The following is a 22,383-nucleotide window of genomic DNA, read 5'->3' as shown; positions in this document are numbered from 1 at the left end:
GTTATTCTCCCAGTGGACCAGGTATCGACTCTGCTTAAAAATAAGCGTTTTTATTGAGGACATCAATAGATTGGTAAGATGCTTTCAAAAGCAATTGGTGTGCATTGTTACATTGTAAATCTAGAGTCCTAATATAGTGAAATGTATCAAATGTAGACCCATTAGTGTTTTTGAAAAGAACATAAGATACCTGACCCTATTCAATAATAAACGTACAGGTTTATCTGAAATGTTTCTATTAGCAGTTGAGGAAATGGCGAGAAGCTGAATTTTTTTTTTTTTTAGGCACATTTACAAATCGTGGTTTCAAGACATTTAACGTCTGAGAGGATAAGAACACTGAAAAATGTGGCTGCAAAAGAAGCTATCCAGATATGTATTGACCTACCATAAGGCTGTCAATGAACACGACGCAGACACATTGTCTTTGCTTAATCCACATCTCGGTAGCATTGGCAATTAGAGCTTTTTATAAATTCCACACTACTCACAGTTGCTTGGTATTTAAGATGAAAGGTCGAGCAGTGACGCGCGCAGCCGTCACGCTTGGAGCTAAAACAATTATCTGGGTGAGTTACAAAGAGAAGGCTCACGGAGCTCAGTATTTCTTCACATTAATGAAAACCTTGATGGCTCCAGTGAAGTCAGCAGAAAGTAGAACCTCTGTGTGATCCGTCTTTAGGGCACCTGCAAGCCAATTTTCCTTAGCACTTAAACAACACTTGATTTTATCCCCACGATCTAGTTGACAATACCTGAGGGAATTGTTTCAGATTCAGAGTCCAGGCTCTTGCACTCAGCATCTGGTTTTTCTGTACCAACTTCTTGTGGCACAATGAGACCCGGGTGAGGAGCGAAAATGGCGGACGTGACCACAGCATTGTGCGCTGCAGGAAAATGTAGAAATACATGCATTGGACAGGCCGTTATATTGAAATGCTGTTAACACAGCAGCAGTTACCTTTAATCCCTTCCCAGAAGTCATTGCGGTCTCGGCGTACAGATGTGAATTTGCTGAGGTCGTGGTAAGTACTCCAGATGTACACATATTTATCCTCTGAACCGCTGACGATGAAGGAGTAGTCATGGCTACGGGACAACGGTTGATCAATTTAGTGTAAGAGACTAAATGAGCGTAGGGACTGTCGGTCACTTATTGTCACCGAAAAAGCCCATTATTCAAAGTGTCGGCTCTAATTTGAAAAAAAAACATCCACCACTGGTGTATTAGCTCAAAATTTGTATGAAACTCATCTAGAGCGATTAAAAAAGCACCAACCCCGCTAATCAATGGATTTTGTGGAGAAGTGTATTAGTGGATCTTAACACTGCTCTTCCCAAAAGCTCCTCACCTGAAGCTGGCCTTAATCTGACTGCTGCTGTTGACGTAACCCTTGTACTTCATGGATAGAGACAAGTCCCTCAGGTCATAAAGGCGGATGCGGGAATCATTTGAGGTCACCAAAATCTAGGACCAAACAAGTGAAAACACAACATCATAGAACAAATGTGTTATGTTCAAAAATTTCGCCTGAAAGCTACATTAACCCCACTTTTTTTTGGAAGTAGTGTATTGTGTGAATCACAAAGCTGTTCATTACCTTATTCTCTCCTGGTAATGGTTCAATACCAGTGATTTTTCTCCCAACTTTGTTCCTACCTCTGGTGGACCTCACGTGTATTTGGGTATGATATTTCAGACGCTGTAGAATGGATAAAAAGCAGATTGTTTCACATGGAGTTCCAAAGACAACCAGAGAGTACAGAGTATATCTTACAATCATTGGTACGCTGATGTGGTTTATGGAAGAAACAAATAACCTCCTTTGACTAAACTCTATAGACCCCTCATAATCCTCATCATGTTCCACTTCACAGCTAGCTGCCTTTGCAACAATCAACCATTTCCTTTTCGCTGCTTGGAAACCTGTGTCTTCATCACTGGCGCAGACCTCTCCTGGTTCAGATCTTAGCTCAGTAACAGTTATTCATCCACATCAACAACTGCACCTCACAGCCTCCACTCCTCCACTTGCCCAAGGTCTCCCCCAGGGTTCAGTGCTCGGTCCTCTTCTTTTCTTGCACCAGTCTGCATCCTCCTACTCAGTAACATCATCTGCCAACATAGTCTGAATTTCCTAGTTTTCATGACGACATCCAGGTTTACACTGTCATGTACTACCACCACAGCTAACTGCTCCACACTGAGAAAGTTCCTGACTAAAATGCAATCCCGAATGCCAACTTTCTATAACAACTATGACAAGACTTGTATGATCATGTTTGGGGCAAAATCCCTCACCAAAACCATACACAACTTAAAGCTCTCAGTTTCTAGATTCACACACATCTCCACTGATTTGCAATCCTGGTGTCATTTTCCACCACAAGCTGTCATTTAAAAACTGCCTTCTCCACCACAGAAACTGTGTCATGGCACGGGTGCCAGATCTGGCCCGCCACATCACTTCATCAGGCCTGCGAATCACGCATGTCGACGTCACGTCTCTTGCTAAAATACCAAAACTGCAGAGTGAGATATCGCAAGCATTTTTTTTTTTTTTTCCACCAATCCCCTTTAAAATGCCAGTCCAAGTATTTACTCCCGAGTATTCACCTATACGACAAGCACTTTTGATATATAAAATTTCAATTAACACAATGACAGAAAATTTCTAACAAAAATCTTTTGGATACACATAATGATTCACCGACGTTCTAAATGGTTGCAGTCTTGTGCAAACTATGGCCAATGCATATTTTCCAAAATCAAATCATTTGTAAGCCATGTTTTTTTAAAGGGGTCATATTGTTAATGCATTTGAAATTATATTTAACTGCTTTTGGATCATAGATTGTGATATATTTAAACTGTTAGCATAGTAATTTATGATTTTTTTGGGGGGGGCAGGTATCAAATAATTGCATTTATCCATTATTTGCAGGAGGGTTCTGCACCAGTGGATGGCTGTATTGTTGGTATTTTTAATGCTATGTAAGGGGAGTGAGTACTTTGTAAAGTGTTACATGAATGAAACCCATTTTTATTAATATTATTAATGCTAATGGAAAGTTGTTGGTACCTCTGTGTCATAAAAGATGCACCTTCCATCATAGGTGCCAATGACAGCGTACTTCCCATTTTGACAGAAGTTGGCAGCAGTGATGAGGCGCGTTTGGCCATCCACCTCATTCCATAGTGCCACCTTCTTGTCCGGAATGTTCCACAATCGTAGCTTTCCATCCAGAGAGCCACTTAAAAAGTATCTGTCGTCCTGGGAAGAAAAAAAAAAAAACTAAGACAGTTCATAAACAGTTGTGTGGATTGGGAGAGTTGTTTAACTGGTCTTGTCAACTTACCCTGGGATGGAATGTGATTGCAGTGACAAAATCAATGTGCTGAAAGCAGCAGAGACACTCTCTCCTGGAAATGTGCCACAGTCTGACTGTTTTATCCATGGATGACGAGAGCAGAAAGAAGTTCTGCAGTGATGCAGCAAACGCATCGTATGAGACAAGACATATTTTGACTCAGGGGTGTATTGAAAGCTGTGATGTTCACCTTTGACCAAGACAAATCCAATAGATCTGCTGTATGGCCTTTGTACTTGCAGAAAGGGACCTGTCGAAAAGGGGCATTCCTGTCTTCTGTGTCTGGGTCCTCTGGCGCACAACTGGCCTAAAACACAAGGACAAAAAGGAGATTTTCTACTGTGTTTCTCCTCATTAGAGATACGGTGAGCCTATTCTACATAGGCACTGTACTGGTTGCAAGCCAATTGCAGGGCATGTATAGACAGCACCTCCAACCCATGGACAATTTAGAGCCTTTAATGAAGCGGACATGCATATTTGTGGAAGGTGGGATGAAGCCAGACTACCCAGAGAAGCCCAACGCAGATCCAATCCATGCAAATTCAAACCATGATCCTCAGAACTTTGAAGTAGATGTGCTGCTGTTCATTATTCCCAGTTTGGGAGTAACAATTGCAAACTTGTCAAACTGAATATTTAGTAAGTGACTCACCGCAGGATCAGTGTCAGATTTGGAGGAACACAAGCTTTCCTGCGAGGGGGAAGGTGACACTCGACCTGGGTGAGCAAGCATTAACAGTAAACTCGACAACTTTTCATTCAGACCTCGTCACAAACGTCACGGAGGGTGATCGGGGATACCTTCCGTGTTGTACTTCAATCTCATATTGTTGAAATAGTCAAAGGCAGTCTTTAAGACCCAGATGCGAACCACGTTATCTTGGCCAGCGGTTGCCAGCAGCCTGCCACAGTGAGAGAACTTCATTGTCCACACGGCCCCCTGGGAACAAGGAACACATGCTGCTATCAGACTAGTTTTATTTTAAATATGAAAAGGAAAGCAAAAATTGTCCTACCATGTGCTCGCCACTCAAATCCTGCACAACCTTGATTTGATCGAAGTCAAAAGGACCTTTAAAGCTGTGTGCTGCCTTGAACTTGGCAGGCCTGGTATAAGGCATCCCTTCGTCATCACTGGAGGATGGGTCGTCTTGATCTGTGTGGAAAACTGATCCACCCAAGAAAAATGTTTAGCGTTTACGTAACTCAATGCTATGGAGCCAAACTCTGTCTGCAACTCCAGGGTAAACCAAGGATCAGTCAAATTATTGAAATTCAGATTTTCCGGGACGGCACAGGCATAACGAGTTCACAGACATAACATACATGTTACGGGGCAGGAAGTGTAACCGCAACTGGCAGTAATCACTAGTTTATTGCGTAAACTAATACAATGCAACACAGCCTGTCGCTCCCGCAGGTCATGGCTAGCAATATGCTTTTGGTAGTACATCAAATTAATTTGAAACTCCTTGTTATGAACATCAGCGCAGCAAACAATTAAAAATAGCCTCATGCAAACAAGATCCTGCAGTATTTAATTATTGCTCTCCTGGGCTCATCAGAGGGTGCCAAACCCAAAAGAAATGCCTTTTTTTTGGTAAAAGCATAATTATTTATTATAGATGTTTTCAGCGGCTTTTTTCAACAATACTTTGCACAAAAGGGAAATGAGGGCCACATCAGTTGAGAACCACTGAAAATAAAGACATAGTTTTCATCACTGACTGATTTATTATTTTTTTTTTTTTTACCTTCATCGCGAACACTTTTCACTTTGTTTACTGCCTTTTCTCCATATTCCTCAGCAAAATGCTTGGCCTTCTTCACAGACTTGCCCAGGAATTTCTTAAACTGAGTTCTGGAAATAAGGAAAAATTCAGATGGACATAAACTTAATGTGAACGTGTGACGGAAAGGGTATTACAATTGCAGCAGAGGACCAAATAAGACCGCAGCTTACGTTCTCTGTTTTAGTTTTCCCCCATCTGTGTCTGCCAGTGGAGCCTGTGACTTGTCATCATCATCTGACTGTGCTTCATCATTACTGAGAGGAAAAAGGAACGATAATCAACTTCCCTTTAAAACATGATGCCTCGTTTGTCATTGTTGACAATATTTTTCAAAATGAGTGTAAACTCGGCAGCACGGTGGAGCAGCTGGAAAGTGTTGGCTTCACAGTTCTGAGGACCCGGGTTCAATCCCAGCCCCCACCGTGCGGAGTTTTCACGTTCTCCCCGTGCCTGCGTTTGTTTTTTTTGTCCGGACACTCCGATTTCCTCCCACATCCCAAAAACATGCAACATTAATTGGAAACTCTAAATTGCCCCTAGGTGTGATTGTGAGTGCAGCTGTTTGTCTCTATGTCCCCTGCGATTGGCTGGCAACCAGTTCAGGGTGTACCCTGCCTCCAGCACTCCTGCGACCCTTGTGAGGAAAAGCAACTTTCAGAAATTGGCTGGCTGGATGGAGTCTTAACTCAAAATGTCATTTGGTTCTGTTCGTCGTACAAAACCCCGCAAAAAGCTTTCCACTTACGTGATATACTCTTTGGTCCTGCGCATGATGTGCAAAGTGAGGGGGTTAATCCCAGCAGGAAGTTTTTCCTCTGCCTGGATTAGTGGGATCTCTTCCCCAGTGTCTAGGTTCTTGATCATCACACTGGCCAGGATTTCCTGTTTTCACATTTGGTTGGGTCCAGTGAATGTCGGCGTAAACGATGAGCGACAACATGTATATGGCTTAAAGCCAAGATAAATAAAAGGCTGCATAGACAAAAGACAAACACTCAAGCAACTACCTCGTCAGTGAGTTCTCTACCCGAGTTGGAGCGTGGACGCTGCGGGCCTGGAACTTGTCCCTCAATCTGAGACAAGGCCTCCTCATCCTCATTCTCCTAAACTCCACAAAATGGGCATTCTTTGTCAACTGCTGCACTCAAGACCCCACACCATATACAGTTTGTGATATTTTGCAACCAAAGCGTGGCGTGACTGACCTGTGCAGTCACCACCTTGTCCCCACTGGTGGCACTGGCCAGATCCAAAGAGTGCTGCAACTCTCTGGTTAAACTCCTCACGGTGCTACTCGGAGACATGAGACCAGATGGTTCCAGAGGGTCGCTGCTGACTGGACTCATTGTAGCTACTGCAGACAATACTATTTACTCAATGTGTGCAAAAAAAAAAAAAAAAAAAACAAAAAAACATTGTTCGTTCAATCTCTAGAAAAGCATCTGCATTTGAGGAAATGTACATTTAAGTAAACAAAATACAGGTTTGAAATGTAAAGCGATGAACATGCAGAGGTGGGAAATATACCAAACGGTGTCTGTAAGAGTCCTGTAATATTTGTTGCATCAATTTACTGGTTTATCCTAAAATTAGCTCATTAAAAATGTTTATTCATTAAATTTATTTTATTCATAAAATAATTTTAATTCTTCATTTATCTCATTAAACAATTTGTTGATTTATTGTAAATGAAGTGAAAAATATTGGTAATAACCATTTTAAGTGTAGTTAACATTAAAACAATACATAATTCTGAGTAATAACAAAATGGGATCAATTACTTAAAATGTAAAGTTTACATTTAAAATTTGCCTGCGTGGGGTTTTTCTAGGTAATCCGGTTTCCTCCCACATCCCAAAAACATCCAAGCTAGGTGAATTGGAAACGCTAAAATATTGACCGTAGGTGTGAATGGTCGTTTGTTTCTATGTGCCCTAGCGACCATTTAGGGGCGTATCCCGCCTTTCACTCAAAGATAGCTGGGATAGGTTGCAGCAGGCCCGCGACCCTAATGTGTACAAGTGTTTCAGAAAATGGATGGCTGGAGAAATGTGCATAACTCTTTTGGATACAATAAAAAAAATAAAATAAAAATAATAAATTGTAAGTACATTACATATTTAAAAAATTACTGCATTTTATTATTAAAACATTTTACCTATTTATTTACCTCATTTACAAATGAACTAGCCTGTAATGCCTTTAGAAAATAAAGTGTGTCTCAAACCACATTTTTACATTTTCACTTAACTATTAACTATAGTGATCGGAAAAGTCTGCTACTGTCCACCTATGATTAACCCAGCACATTGTAGGCTTGTTATTCATTTACTCATACTTTGCATAAGTCAGTAATAAGCCAACAAGTCTCAAACCATTGTGTGTGCCTAAAGGCTGCGATAAAATACAAACATCACGCTCTTATTACACAAAATTGAGAGAGATTTTATATAATGCAATCAATCCATCAAGGGTTGGATAAGACCTCTCGTGCCTTCTGAATTATATTTCTTCTTCTCTCCTCCAAGGAACTTTTGGGATTGGTTAGTAAGAATCTTTTAAATAAGGTCCTTTACTGTAAGAACTTAACTGTGCCAATGTGTCCAAATCAAAGTCCAAGAAGACAATGCTGAAGTCCTGAAAAAAGACCCTTGAAACAAATTTGGAATGAATGGATAAACCCTCGCTTTAAAATTTGGAAGAAAGATCATTTAATTTCCTGTTCTTATACAGCGCTGTTTGGACACCCAACATATCGTTAAAAGGACATTGTTTGTTTACCTTCCAGCATACTGGGCCTGAGACACTCCTGAGACTTCTTAGAAGGGAGATTCTGAAAAGCTGGTGGAGGCGGTCTTGGTGGAGGAGCTCCGCTAGGAGGCCGCGGTCGTGACGGTGGAGGTTTCTTGGTGCTGGCTACAATGTCTGGCTCTACCGTAACCTGCCGTGGTGGTTTTGTAGGTCCTGATGTGTCCATAGAGTCCATTGGCCTGTCTGCGAACGGAACCCGCTCTAAAATGTCAGCGGACCCGGGCTCCTGCCCCTCTTCTGCGACTACAAGTGCCCCATCAGAGTTACTCTGCCCTATTGTGCTGGTGATGTCTGGGGGCTGAACACATTTCTGTGTTCCAACTGAAGGTCCGGGGAGATCCACCGGATCAGGGGCAGGCAGAGAACACACTCCATTTCTTCCCAAACATTCAGGCTGCTCCCCGGGCCTCTCGATAGGCTGCGGTTTATCAGCTGCAACTGAAACCGTAACAGGAACTTGCTGGGTGTTCCTCTCTTGCTTTGACTCCGCTTCCACAGTCACATCAACATGGAGCTGATCCAACAGCTCAGCAACAGCACCATTTTCCATTTGACTCTCCTCAATGATGCTATCAATGATCTATGAGATTTAAAAAAAAAAAAAATATATATATATATAAGTACAATTAGTATGTATTAATATTATAAGAGCCAGGTATTACTGTTGTCGCACGACATTTCTGTCATTTTGAGCGTTTGTGCCTTTAAAAGTTGGGGCATGAAATGGTGAGTGACATGGAATCAGCAAATGAGGAGAGTGTAGAGATGTTCTGTCGTAAGCTCAGGTTGGCGGCAAGCTGTTAACTGCGTCACCATTAGCCAGTCGGGATGTTGAGTGCCTGGGCTTCAGTTTTGCGTTCAGCAGTTCACGTATGAATGTGATTAATCACATGTTTATTTTGTTACAAATCAGCACAAGCAGCTGTCTCCATTGATGACGACTTGTGGGTGAACTACATTACATTGTAATTAGCGGTGGTATGCTATCTTAACTGAGCAGACATCGATGCCTTCTTTTCGCAGTCGTAGACACGGTTGTGGTATTCGAGTTACTATTGCCTTGTAGTGCAGTTTATTTTCTATTTTTAAGTGTGAAAAAAATCCACAACTTTGAATATTCTGTTTTTATACACGGTTTCTTCCAGGCTGACATTGAATCAACTTATTTCTATACTGAGTGGTCCAAAGCCCACAGTAACGTTAGCCGGTTTAGACAAATAATTACTGTCAAGGCTTTGGGGCACAGCTTTCACATCAACCCTTTTTCTGATGGAATTATTACAGTTCCTCGATTAATCGTTTTAATCCTACTATGAACTGTTTACTTCTATCAAGACGTAGACTCATAATCATAAAAGATAAATCAAGTCGTGTGTGTGTTATTGAGCAGTAAAGGAGAAAACCACACATGTAGGGAATCTTCTTGCGCAGTCTCAGTGGCAGGCTCTCCGAAACTGTCATGCTCATCAGACCTTGGCGCCAGCTGTTGATAATGAAATGTTTAGTGAGATTAAAAAAATAATACATTTACAATAAATAATATGGACCCTTTAATAATAACAGTTCAAATGAATGACTATACAGTTGAGAAATAGTGTCACCAGTTTGGGGTTTTTCTTACAATTTCTCGCTCTTTAAGTCCAAACGTCTTTTTATACTTCTCTTGAAAAGGTTTAAATTGGAACCTCCAAAGTCAAACAAGTTGTTCTGTAGTACTTGGTTGCCTTACACATTTTTCCCCCGAAGACGAAATCATGAAAAGTGAAATTTTTCTCACTTTCATAAAATATTCATTAAATGAAGCAATATTTTAAGATTCAATATTCTCAACTGTCACACAGAGAAGAAGAGAAGAGAAAATAACTACGCTACAATAAACTATTCACACCATCAAGACGCCTGATAGATATACATACAATGGAAAGTAATGAACAATGAAAAAAAAGTGTTTGTGCTGATTCTACAGTCATTTTCCTTGCAGTGATTCACAGATATGTTTTCAGATATATGCTCATTGCATTAGTAACTGGTTGATAAAATAATTTCTAAAACCTACTGATAATTACAGTAATTACTTGTGTTTGCCACACTGCAATGCACTTCTACAGTTCACATACTTTGTTTTCACCATTTTGTGGTGCCCTGAACTGATTACAGCTGTTTGGGCATGCAGGCGCGACGAAAAAAAAAAACCTGATTAATCGACATTTTGATTACTTTGTGGAAACAGAAAGGAGATAATCTATTTTAATTAATCCTTGTTTAAAAATTCATTGGAAGGGTCACATATCAAGAGCAAGACATTTATTTAGCAGGTAACAAAATTCTATCCTTCACTTGGTTAAATTCCTCACAAATCTAAAACTTCAACAAACATACCTTTAGGGAAGGAATGACAAACTTTGCAGGGGACCTAAAAGGCACAGACATATGGTTAAAAAAATAACTAATCATCAAACTATTAGTTATGACACCTCTCCAAATTGTCAGATGATACAGTACACGTGTTTTCCATTTTTAATGCCATGACTAACTACCAGTACTTGGTGACCTTTCTGACATTCAAAAGCCTTGCAAATCATCACATACACTATATTGCCTAAAGTATTTCCTCACCTGCCTTGACTCACGTATAATTTTAAGTGATAGCCCATTCAAAACCCGTATGGTTTAACATGATGTTTTTGCATACCCTTTGCAGCTGCAAAAGTAACAACTCTTGTGAGAATGCGTTCAACAAGGGTTAGGAATGACTTTATGTGCATTTTTGCCCATAAGTCACACACACCAATGCTGGACAAGAAGGCCTGACTCAATGTCGACGCAAAATCAACCCCAAAGGTGTTGTCAAGTTCATTTATACCAAATGCTCTCATCCATGTCTTTGTGGACCTTGCTTTGTGCACTGGTGCACAGACACGTTGGAATATTGAGTAATCATTGAACTGTTTGACAGTCCAAAATCTCTTAGTTTGCTGAAACATTCAGAGTTCCTTTCATTGGAGCTCAGGTGCTAATATTTTGGACATTTCTAACTTTGTGAGAACAGTTTGGAGATGGCCATTTCCTGTTTCAATATGACTGTGCGTCAGTGCACAAATAAGGGTTCATAAAGGCACAGATGAAAGAGTTTGATGTGGATGAACTTGACTGGTCTGCACAATCCTGACTTCAATGCTAAAGAACACTTTTGGATTAGAGTGGCAATTGAGAGCCAGGCCTTCTCATCAAACATCAGTGTGTAACATCACAAATGGGCTTCTGGGAAAATGGCGATAAATTCCCATAAACAGGCTCCTAAACCTTGTGGAAAAGCTTTTCACATTAGTTGAAAAGGATAAAGTATAACAGCAGTGGGAGAACTGATGACAAATTAAACCCTCTGGATTAAGAATGGGATGTAATTTAATTTCAAATCTGAGTCAAGGCAAGAAAGTGAATACTTCTGGCAATGTAGTGTGGATGGTATCAAATGGGAATGTATTGTTGACAACATTATTCCCACGATCAATACAGAACCTGGCTCAGGTGAGTCGTGGAGCAAACGACTAGACCGTTGACCGGCAATGTTTATTACGTAAAAAAGTTCATATTTTGTTGTATCGAAAATGAATGATTACCGGGATATAATGGACTCCAATGAGTTTGCGTATACTAGAAATGGTAATGCTATAAAGATAACGTTCTTAAAAGCTCTCGCCTTGGAAGACGGACACAACAACTAACAGTCCTCTATAATAACAAAATACATTTCCTTACACTTTGGGAGATGGGCTGAAATGTACGTCCTCCGGAGCATCGTAGAACTCCTCCGTGTCACTCGTGTCTGATGCCATGCTAACGTGAAATGCACTCCCTGTCAGGCCAGTTTTAAACAAAAGATAGCTGCTAACTAAAAGAAAAACATGTGAACGAGATAAGCAAGATGACACTTTTGTCCGAACGGTACCATGAATGTCTTGGTCTATTCGCTTCCTCGGACTTTCCTGTCAACGTCACAGCATTACGTTACATTGTGCTGAACTAGCTGCATGGATAAACGGCGAAAGATTCACAAATCTACAATTATGTCTACAAAACCGTCACTTAGAGATGACAAGTGGGCTAACATAGTATCTTCTATGAAAGTATACACAAAAATGGCGTCTTAGCTGTGCTAGCTGTTCTGAGGCAGTGGTCAGCCTTATAAACAAACCCATTTCAAGAAAAAGAAAAATGTCAGCCAGTACCCAAAAGGCGGGGCATAGGGCTTGGTGTGCTTCTTCTTCTTCTTCTTCTTTGCTTTCATTGGAAGTTGTAAACAGAGTACCCAGGGAGGAACTGTGGTACTGCATACCGAAAGGTGAGGAACCTTTCTGGTGGGTTGAATTAAATGTATTCTACCAGAGTCATCATATGGGCGCCATAGGGCGAGAAGCAAAATTCACTTTTAAGACTCACTCTTACTGGCAGTAATACTGATTATAGACCACCCATCTACTGCCTATAAACTCAGTGTTAGCACTTCTGCAACTATGCAGGATTTTTTTTTTTAATCTCACAAGGTAGCACGTCCAACTGCTTGAGTAGTCTGAAGTTGATTTACCAACACCACCACTGCCTCACAGTTCTGAGGACCGTGGTTCGAAATCCCGGCCCCGCCTGTCTGGAGGTTGTATGTTCTCCATTTGCCTGTGGGGGTTTTCTCCAAGCACTCCGGTTGCCTACCACATCCCAAAATTATGCAACATTAATTGGGCACTCTAAATTGCCCTTTGATGTGCTTGTGAGTGTGACTGTTGCTTGTTTCTATGTGGCCTCCGATTGGCTGGCAACCAGTTCAGGGTGTAACACGCCCCCTTTCCAATGATAGCTGGGATAGGTTCCAGCACTCCCGTGACCCTTGTGAGGATACGCGGCTCAGAAAATGGCTCGATAATAACAATGAATAATTGCTTTTGATAGGGCTGAACAGGTCGATAGTTCGGTTACGTCTCTGTAATGGCCAGAAATTAGGAACAATTTAAATCATTTTGTACATTGGATCACAATTTGCAGCGTTTGTTCCGGTTAAGACTCCAATGCAGTCAGAAGTACTTAGTCCCAGTTCGGCACTTCTCTGCCACTCCAGACTTTGGCATGCTGTTTATCCATCCATCCATCCATCCATTCATTTTCTGAGCCGCTTATCCTCACAAGGGTCACTGGGACTGCTGGAGTCTATCACAGCTGTCAACGGGAAGGAGGTGGGGAACACCCTTGAACTGGTTGCCAGCCAATCGCAAGGCACATAGAGATAAACACCCACACTCACAATAACACCTCGGGGCAATTTAGAGGATCAAATTAATGTCGCATGTTTTTGGGATGTGTGAGGAAACTGGAGTTCCCGGAGAAATCCCACGCAGGCAGTGGGAGAACATGCAAACACGACACAGGCGGGTCCGGGATTGAATCCGGGACCTCAGAACTGTGAGGCCAACACTTTCCAGTTCATCCACCGTGCCGCCTTTATTTATTTATTTTTTATTTATCTATCTATTTCTTTATTTGTTTATTTTTTTAAATAAAGATTTTTAACATTTTATATCCAACTGTTAAAAATCACTTTTTAAAAAATTATTTTGGATTCAAAGTTTTTGGGCACGGAATATTACATTTTCAAGTCTCATGTTATTCTTTGATTTATTACTCAAATATTGTAGGATAAATACAGATTTGCAAATGTATGAGAACGCCTCACGAGAAACGTATTTAGTAACCGAAGTTTTGAGCCAATAAGCGAAAAAATTGCCATACTATTCTACCAATTAAAAGTTGGGATGGTTGCAGTGGACCAGTAAACTGAAAAATGATTGGCTAAAACAGAGTGGGCGGATGCGTTAGTGTAAGTGGATTTGAGGGTTTGGGAGGAAAACAAGGACACCAGTCAGTGTTATTTCGTCGCTGAAGGTATGGATTTTCGAACTTAAACTTTACAGATTGTAATTAACACACACCCATATTGTAATCTTTACTCAATATCGAATATTAAGTTCAACAGACAACAGGTTGACAACCAGTCGGTCTAGTAAATGGTCGAGGCAAATCAACCGGACCAAGTAGCAACTAACTATGTGACCAACTCACTGACGTTCAAACCCAGCTTGTGTAACAGTTGTAAACTATTAAAAAAAATATGTACAGTGTAGCGACCAGTAAACACAGCTGACAAAATCTCTATCGGCCGCTCATAATGTTTATTGATGTAGCTAATAATACACGTTGGCCAGTTAGCTTAGCTCTGCAGTTAGCATTAGCTTGTTCTCACACAACGTTCACTGTAAATGACCGGAAAATTAGCGTTTTCGTAGCATGACATTGGTGATCATGTGTCATCATTGTGTTTTAATCGACTCATTCACATCGTCAAACTCAAACGGCAGTTTTCTTTGCTCCTTAACAAGTTCGCTAACTCGTTGGACAATTTCCCCTTTTACGTGTTAACTTGACTTCCCCTTACGTTTACATTACATTTCACTGCGCCATTGAAAGGTACAAAATGTTATGTTTATGTTTGGATCACTTTCATGCCTTTCGACTGCATGAGTGAAGAAGTAGCGTTTAATTTTGACAGATGATGAATACTGCGCTTTAGAAGCAAGACACCAGGCAGGTATTTTTAGATTCAATTAGCCCACATCTCGACTTGGGATAGAAAAGTAAGTTGGCATATTTCACAGACCTGTCAATATTAGTGCAGTAGTTACTGTTCTAAAAGCGTCATCTGCATTGTAATGTTAATTTGTCAGGCTATCAGACTATTATTCCTGGATAAATAATTGTTACTATTGTGGGAGAGATTTCTTGAAATGCTCACTATACGGTAAATGAAGGCATTCAAATATATGGAATTCTTGTCAGTTTTATCAACAATTTTACTGATTTGCTCTTAAATGTTGTTGTCGTGACTTTGATGAACCATTTGTTGACTCATATGTAATATCACATTGAAAGCACTCTCTTTTTGGTTCCAAAGGTGTTGCGTGGCAAGGGTATGGAGCACCCTGTGCACAGAGGGGACGCAATGCCAATTAGTCTGCATGACAGGTAATGTGCAATGTTGTTGATATTATTACATCACGGGCAACAGTTGATAGTTGTTCAACTTTATTGAGAGAGAGTTTGATGACACCCATAGTGAGGGCATGCAGTCAACTTTCAACAGCAGATAGATGACGAGACAGGTCATATAGTGCAACAGTTATCACGCCCGGCTTGACCTGCGAGTGTATTCTGGCTGTAAATCGGTCACACCATCTGGAGAAAAGCTTTTATGTAGAATCAAAGGTGTTAATCATGTAATACCTGATTAGGAGTTAGGCTGCTATACTTGAGAACTCTGCTTAACCACTGGTGCAGAAGTACGGGACAAACATGTAGTTGTTTTGATGGAAATTGTGTGGTTTTGTTTTCTTATAGATCCTTTCCTAGCTGTGAATATGATTTTCTTACATATATACTGCCAATAGAAAGTATTCACACGTTTTTTCCCAACATTTTCTCATGTTATTATTCTGTAGCTGATTCAGGTTTCGTTTACTCTTAATTATTTTTTTTTACATAAAATATCTCTAATGGCAACAAATGTGGGGATGTGGGAGGAAACTGGAGCATGTAGTAGTAGAACAAGCGAACGCCGCACAGGCGAGGCTGACATTTGAACCCTTGTCTTCAGAGCTGTCAAGCTGATATGCTACCCAGCTACCACCGTGTAGCATGGTTTGAGTATACAGTGATACTTAAAAAAAATATGTTCTTTATGGTTGCAGTTTGCAGTGCTATAGGATTTAATTGGATCATAATAAGAGCTGGGTCAAATACAGTATTTCAGTTACCGCAGCTATTTACACAAGTAAAATATATTAATAACTTTAAATATGGCGTCTTAGTACAGTTCCACAGTGTTACATCTACATCACAATAATTATTGTTAAACGAGTTAATCTCTGACAGTCAATCCAAGTGGGACAGTATTATCTTAATACAGTCTTTGAACCCTGTTGTCAATTTTTGACTCAACTCTTGGATTGAATATTATTATACTGTATAGTACAGTGCAAGTTTTTATGATGTGCTTGAGTTATCTGTTTTCAGATGTCAGTAAGGTGTTTAATTTTTTTTAATACTTTTTGGTTGCAGCGTGGAGGGTTTGTAGTGTTGAACAAAATGTGTATGGACTTTTTATCTTTAATTACTATGCAGCTTTTTTGTGGCCAGAGTTGTAAAAGGCATCCAAGGGTTGCATAAATGTTCATAGCTTTGTAGTATTACAGATGGCTATATTTAGCTGATAAGACTGTGTATGACTTCTGTGTATAAGAGAGGGGATGACAGATGGGGCAGCAAAGTTTTTCTTGACCTGACAACAGTAGAATATTTGTGGACATGAGTTCAGCTCTGTACATTTATTTTTTTTCCCATGTATAGTTGGTATACTAGCACATTCATCTCAAATTTTGAATGGGGCTCAAGATAAGCAGGAAATGGTACTGTTAAATACTGCCAAAAATTGTCGTGAGCAGCATTTTGTGCAGAAAACAGCTACCTAAGGAGTTGTCACCCGGGCCATTGGTGGAAGTCACACACACCACATGCAAGTTGCAAGTCTCAAGTCTTTGAAGATCAGGGTAGTCCCAAATTACTCTATTTGTTGTAAAAATCCGGTCGAGTGCACAATAATTTCAAGCATGTTGCGCAAATGGGTCTTCCAAATGGACAATGACCCTACGTATACTTAGTGTCTTGGAGTGGCCATCACAAAGCCCTGGTTTGAAACCCATCGAAAATGTGTGAGCAGATCTGAAAAGGTGTGTGCGAGCAAGGCAACCGACAAACCTGACTCTGTTACACAAATTTTGTCAGTAAAAATGGGCCAGGATTCCAACAGATTACTATCAGAAGCTTGTGGAAGGTTGCCCAAAAGGTTTGACCCAAGTCATGCAGTTCAAAGGAAATGTATGCAAACTTTTGACTTTGAAGAAAATAATACAAAATTCTGTTAAGGAATTAATTTGTCAAATCTCATTATTGTGGAATTCAATAATTTTGGTTATTCTACCTGACCAGGAACAGGAGAGCTTTCGTCTCATTTGACCTCAGACAGTGAAACACACAAAAAAAAGTTTTGTGTGTATGTAGACCTCTGACTTCAACTGTACTGTATAATGGAGTGAAAAATATTTTTACTGATCATGCACATAAATTCCATAAATGTTGTAGTTGTCCAATTTATGGTTGCAAACCCTTTTTGTTGTGGTTTAGTTTTTTTCTACTGAATATTTGTTAAATTTTATTTTTATCTTATTTCATACACACATATATTCTATATAAAATGATATATAGAAAAACTGATTAAATATAAGAGGAAATTTCCACTTAATTTTATGTAATTTTAAGGAACTATATCAAGATATATCTTGTCAGGGTATAAATTAATCTCTATTTTGATATATTTTCTCCATATATCACAGCACTGATTTGTTTTCTGTTAAAATCTTGTTGAAATCCAGGACATCATAAAGATACAATTTGCTAATTTCATACTTCTTGTCCAAAATATTGTTTTGTCTTTCTGGTGTTTTTTTTTTTTTTTTTCCCGAGACGCAAATGTTCATCACGTTTTGTTTTGTTTTCTCGACAAAATATTCACAATGTACCCGAGATTTTTTTTTTTTGCTTTTAAATATTTACAATATGAAAAAAATTGTATGATCTTAGCAAATTGGTGATTATAAAACTTTTGTTTGCTATAGATAAACTTCAGTGCAAAAATAGTTTCATCTCTGTTTTGCTTCAAATACTGCCTTAGCATCACCATTGCAGTAATCACAACAGTCATAACAAGGTGGCACTGTTGCTTAGCTACACTTGTGAGCCCTTGGAAGGCTGGGCTCCTTCCCCTCCTACCACAAGACAGTCTCTTATGCAGTGAGGCGAGCGGTCGCGTTGGATGCAATCTATTGGCTTCTTGGTGCTGCTGCTAATGTCACAACCCTGCCTGTAGCCCGCACTGCCTCCACCCGTGTATTTCTGTCGCCGCAGCTCTGCTCTCCCTCCCCCTTAAATGGTGTGGGCAGGAGTGGTATGGAAGACTGCATTGGGAAGCTTTGCGTGGAAATGGTCTTAGCTGTTGATATTGCTCTAGCACCATTCTGGTGACAACAACATGCCGTTGAAATGGAAAAGCGGTTCTCCCGTAAGCTGGAAATTCCCAGTGCCAGTCCTTAAGACATCCCGGTCCTCACCGCTTTCACCCGCCTACATGTGAGTAATAGCATTCAAATTACATTAATGTAGATTTGGGGAAATTTTAGTGTGTTTCTCACTTTTCACGATTTTAAATTCATTTTTTGATCATTTGACTGCCACTTTTGGTTCGAGTTATGTGTTCACAAATGTGATATTGAAGGTTGTAGCGTTTAAAGAGATTAGCCTTGTCCAGCATGGATTGGGTGCTTCTCTGGCACGCTGCTTTGCTCTCAGGCAAGATTCAATCCGCTGCTTGTCTGGACACGGCAAGCACCACTACATTCACGACTTTTCTGTCTTGTTTATTTGGAAATGGATACTCATCGGCTTGGGAGGAGTCTGCCTTTGTCAGGATGTCGGGCTTGCCCTGGTTTAGAAGCTATTGTCATCTGCTACTGTTCTAGGGGGGAGGGTAGACCAGAAGGTCTTCACACAACCTTTCGCCATCCTTTCTTTTTCGCCTTCTTTTTATTAGCTCTCCACTAATGGTCATGTTTACTATGGTTTAGATTGCATAGAGTGGGAAAAAATGTTGGTGTAGGTCTGTGGCTTTCATTAATTTGAGGGCATACTAGGCCACCTTTTGGTGTAATATTTTTGGCTTTTTTTTTTTTTTTTTTTTGCTCAAGTAGATTAATGCAATCCTCAATTATTCACGTTTTTTTTTAAGCTTGAAATTATTCCTCACTGCAATACACTCCCCACACCCCTCATTTTACTGTAGTTTCAACAGTGAAGTATCTTGAGGGTTGTTGTCACCTATACACATGAGTACACTCATGCACACATGGAGGAAGGCCACAATAACCCCTGTCATTGAAACAGTTTGGGCAAACGGTTGTGCACAAGGCTGCCACAGTATTTGTGATCATTGAAGCCTCCGCCCTGGTCCTTTTACATCCCCACCCAGATTGATCTTATCGTCTGTATAAGGTCGAACATCCAGCCATACATCACCATCATCATTATCACGTACAACTTCTCATGTTCAACCTTCCGCTTCAATGCATTTTAACTAGGCACATTTTATATTTTTAGCTGTTTGTCATTTACCATTCAACACATTTTAAGATTCAAGTCATTTTACTTTATAGAAGATGAAGATAATACTGGAAATTTTAATGGTTGTTTGGTCAGATGTCTTCTAGTGGACAACGTGCTACATGAAAGCCCAATGAGATTAATCAAGAGCATGTTAGTGGCTGAGGATGGCGTTTGCGTGACTTGTTGACGAGGTTGTGTGCACACTAGCAAGTGAAGCATGTCAAGCCCTAAGGCTCCACTTCACTTCATCTCACCAGACTGCTTGCTATTTTGAAACGTGTCTATTGTAAGCTGTGTTTTTGGGTTGGTAGATATCGAGCCCCCAATTATAGGTTACTCTGTGGTCAGGGAAACATCGCTCTTTGTAGCTCCTTTACTGTGGAGCCCTTGAGGCTTCTGTGATATTTATAACTGCATGCTGCTAGGGTAAAGGTTACATGTGCAGCTAAAGTTTTGAATTTATATCTGGTTATTTTCTTTCTGCCAACTAGCTGATGTGGGCAAATCAAATTATTGTACAGTATAAATTTTACACTCGACAGTTTTCCCGCAAGACATTTTTCAAGTGTCTCTGTCAGACACTCGTATGGCAGCAGAATCTCTTGTGCTTGCGCTTGTGATGATTTTGGCAGTCTCTCAGGCAAACGGTTCAGACAGTTTGAGAATCCTGCTTTATTATCACCCGAGATTCTTTTGATCTATAAAATCCAACTACAGTATCTGCGTTCCAAAAATAATCAAAATCCCGTCGGTTTGACAGCTGACAATAGAGCTAAATCAGATTTACTTTGAATCCTAGTTCTACTGAATAAATAAGACACACTTTCATGGCTAGAAATACAGGCATTAATTAGTTGCAATGTTTTCGGCATATATACCCTAACTTGAAATTCCACACACAAAACGGCTTTCTGACTACATTTCATTTCATAACATTTCAAAATGTTATGTTTTGTTTTTTTTTAAATTCTCTAATCAAGAAATTAGCTAAATGTTTAGATAAATGGTTATAAAATGTAAGTTCTGGACTTGCCCAGCCAGAACCCAGGCCTAAATCCAAAGGATAATCTGTGAAGTATGCAGGCTATGTTGTGTACAAGAGATACCCTCACAATTAGCTTTGGAACGCTTTCTTTGAACAGAAACATGCTCCAGTATTGCCAAATTAATATGTTCCATGCTGATCAACTTGTACCCACAAAGACGAAATGCTGTAATTCAAGTAAAAGTTGCTTCGACAAAGTACAAGCACAGTCACACTGCAACAATCTTATTATGCTCTTTTTGTTTGTTTCCCCAATATTTTCCAGTTGGATTATAAACGTTATATTCCACATTATCATAATTATTACAGATTTTACAGGCAATTTAAAAGTGTCCTCTTCATTCACTATTTATACAATGGGACAATGTATTCCGCCCCCAGTTGTTCTCCCACTTAAAAAAACACGCAATCTTAAGTTCTAAAAGAAATTGTGTTGTAGAAGGTGTTATTTCAACCTTGTATCATGAACTGCAAAAAGTAGTTGTCTTTTAGAAAGTATGTCAAGTCCTTGTGTACTTGTTAAAAATCAAAGAATCCCATTAGGGATCATTCATTCATTCATAACGGGCGATTTATCACATTTCCCGCATCACATTTTTTTCAAAATTTTAATTTTCTTACTTATTGGATTGACATATTATTACTATACTATGCCCAGTATAGATGTCTGCCAAGCAATTTGTATGTACCGTATTTTCCGCACTATAAGGTGCCTCTAAAAGCCTTTAATTTTCTCAAAAGCTGACAGTGCGCCTTATCAGGTGCCCCTTATATATGAAAAAAGTTTTAAAATAGGCCAGTCATTGAAGGTGCACTTTATAATGTGGTGCGCTTTATAGTGCAGAAAATACGGTTTTTGGAAACATTTGTGTTGAAACCTTCCACAATTTTTTTGTGTGGTTATCCCTGTAATAATTCCAGAAATCAAATATTGAAACTTGGTTGTATAACATTCCATATTTACTGGTTTTCATCTCCACGCTGCGGCTGTATTCTGTTCCACCATAATTTATAGTATCACTTCATTGTCAAAACATGTCAATTTTTGCTCTGGTTCTGGTACAGTGACAACTCTGTTCCTATCTGTTCCTAAAAATGTTAAGCATCTTAAAGCAAGTACTATTTTGGTCCTCGTTTCCTTTTTAGTCACACACGTTATGTTTTGGTTTGTCCTCCCCCTGCAGTATCCGTTAGGTTGATTTAGCATTTTGTGCATGTTGACAGATTGTCTACACCACCCACAAGCAAGCCTTTTTTTCTCTCAACTTTTTGGGGCTTAGGTAGCAACATTTTTCTTATGAGGTGCTGCTAATAACACTGCCCTTTTTGTTGAAAGATGCCATCCATGCAATTAGTCATTCAGCATACAGTGGCCAAATGTTGATAATCTGCTAATGAACAAATCTGAACAATAATGACTGTAATGATACGGTTATTATATGTAATTTGACCACAGCAGAGTGAACTATAAGCAGGTGTCTGAAAATTGCTGAATAGTATTTTAACTCTTGAATCTAAATTGTATTGTTAACTTGCCTTAAGTGAAACGTTGAATGCTTTTGATCCTAGAATTTTAACTTCATGGATAATTTCCAGAATATATTATTTTTAGGTTGGTTTAGGTTTAGAGTCATTCATCATAAAGGATTGGGTAGAGGAAAAAACACTGGATATGGATGTTAGAAACTGTAACATGGTGACTTCTCTTCCCTAAACCATTGTATTTCCATTTACAAGTAAATTATGCTTCATTTGAGTTTATCTGTGGAATGAAATGACAGAATTCATTCTGATGATGAACAGCTTCATTTTATTAAATTTGCTCCTGTGTACTGTACATTACAAAATGCAGTCTGTCTGAAAGTGTGACAGAATAGAAATGTGCGACAGAGCGTTTATCAACAACACTATAATCTCCTCCCCAACTCCATTTGACTGTGCGGCAGACTCAAACAGCCATTTTTTTAGTTTATCAAATGGAAGACGTGTACCGTTGTTGTTCAAACAGATGGGAAGTGTATGGAAAAGCTACATGTATGAAGTCCT

The 22,383-nt window shown here is 39.7% G+C and overlaps 2 protein-coding genes across 7 annotated transcripts in view; one reads left to right on the top strand and one right to left on the bottom strand.

Annotated features, from left to right (window-relative positions):
* Nucleotides 1-34: 34 nt before the first annotated feature.
* wdr44 (WD repeat domain 44) lies at nt 35-12,239 on the bottom strand. Of its 3 annotated transcripts, XM_061802299.1 has the most exons (21): nt 11,929-12,239; nt 11,739-11,835; nt 10,359-10,392; nt 9,388-9,462; nt 7,950-8,559; nt 6,374-6,534; nt 6,176-6,271; nt 5,914-6,050; nt 5,339-5,422; nt 5,130-5,236; nt 4,392-4,543; nt 4,177-4,315; nt 4,028-4,092; nt 3,563-3,679; nt 3,361-3,483; nt 3,084-3,275; nt 1,602-1,703; nt 1,353-1,468; nt 962-1,089; nt 756-887; nt 35-687 (listed from the first exon to the last, which is right to left on the bottom strand). In XM_061802299.1, the coding sequence occupies exons 2-21, from the start codon at nt 11,813-11,815 to the stop codon at nt 599-601; spliced, it is 2,736 nt and encodes a 911-aa protein (XP_061658283.1). In that variant the 5' UTR covers nt 11,816-11,835; nt 11,929-12,239; the 3' UTR covers nt 35-598. The 3 variants fall into 3 exon arrangements, with proteins under 3 accessions (XP_061658283.1, XP_061658285.1, XP_061658284.1); XM_061802301.1 differs by having other exon boundaries at nt 6,374-6,519; nt 11,739-12,239; XM_061802300.1 differs by having other exon boundaries at nt 6,374-6,522; nt 11,739-12,238.
* Nucleotides 12,240-13,782: 1,543 nt separating this feature from the next.
* Nucleotides 13,783-22,383, top strand: part of klhl13 (kelch-like family member 13) — a 38,371-nt gene continuing 29,770 nt past the window's right edge. For 2 of the 4 annotated variants that reach the window (XM_061803637.1, XM_061803635.1), the window contains exons 1-2: nt 13,783-13,910; nt 14,977-15,047. In XM_061803637.1, coding sequence (XP_061659621.1) covers nt 14,995-15,047 — 53 coding nt within the window. In that variant the 5' untranslated portion in view covers nt 13,783-13,910; nt 14,977-14,994. Of the gene's footprint in view, nt 13,911-14,374; nt 14,660-14,976; nt 15,048-22,383 lie in introns of those variants that run through there. The other 2 variants (XM_061803636.1, XM_061803638.1) reach the window with 2 other exon arrangements.

The sequence above is a fragment of the Syngnathoides biaculeatus genome, chromosome 18, assembly GCF_019802595.1.
Source record: "Syngnathoides biaculeatus isolate LvHL_M chromosome 18, ASM1980259v1, whole genome shotgun sequence".
Taxonomy (NCBI): Eukaryota; Metazoa; Chordata; class Actinopteri; order Syngnathiformes; family Syngnathidae; genus Syngnathoides; species Syngnathoides biaculeatus.
The sequence above is the reverse complement of the archived record's forward strand: the minus strand, read 5'-3'. Positions and strand labels throughout refer to the sequence as shown.

Coding starts and splice junctions, on each gene's coding strand:
- wdr44 (XM_061802299.1), bottom strand. CDS start 11,815: ATGGCATCAGACACGAGTGACACGGAGGAGTTCTACGATGCTCCGGAG. Junction 8,560..9,387: donor CGCAAGAAGATTCCCTACAT/GTGTGGTTTTCT, acceptor TAAATCTCATAG/ATCATTGATAGCATCATTGA. Junction 3,276..3,360: donor CAATCACATTCCATCCCAGG/GTAAGTTGACAA, acceptor TTTTCTTCCCAG/GACGACAGATACTTTTTAAG.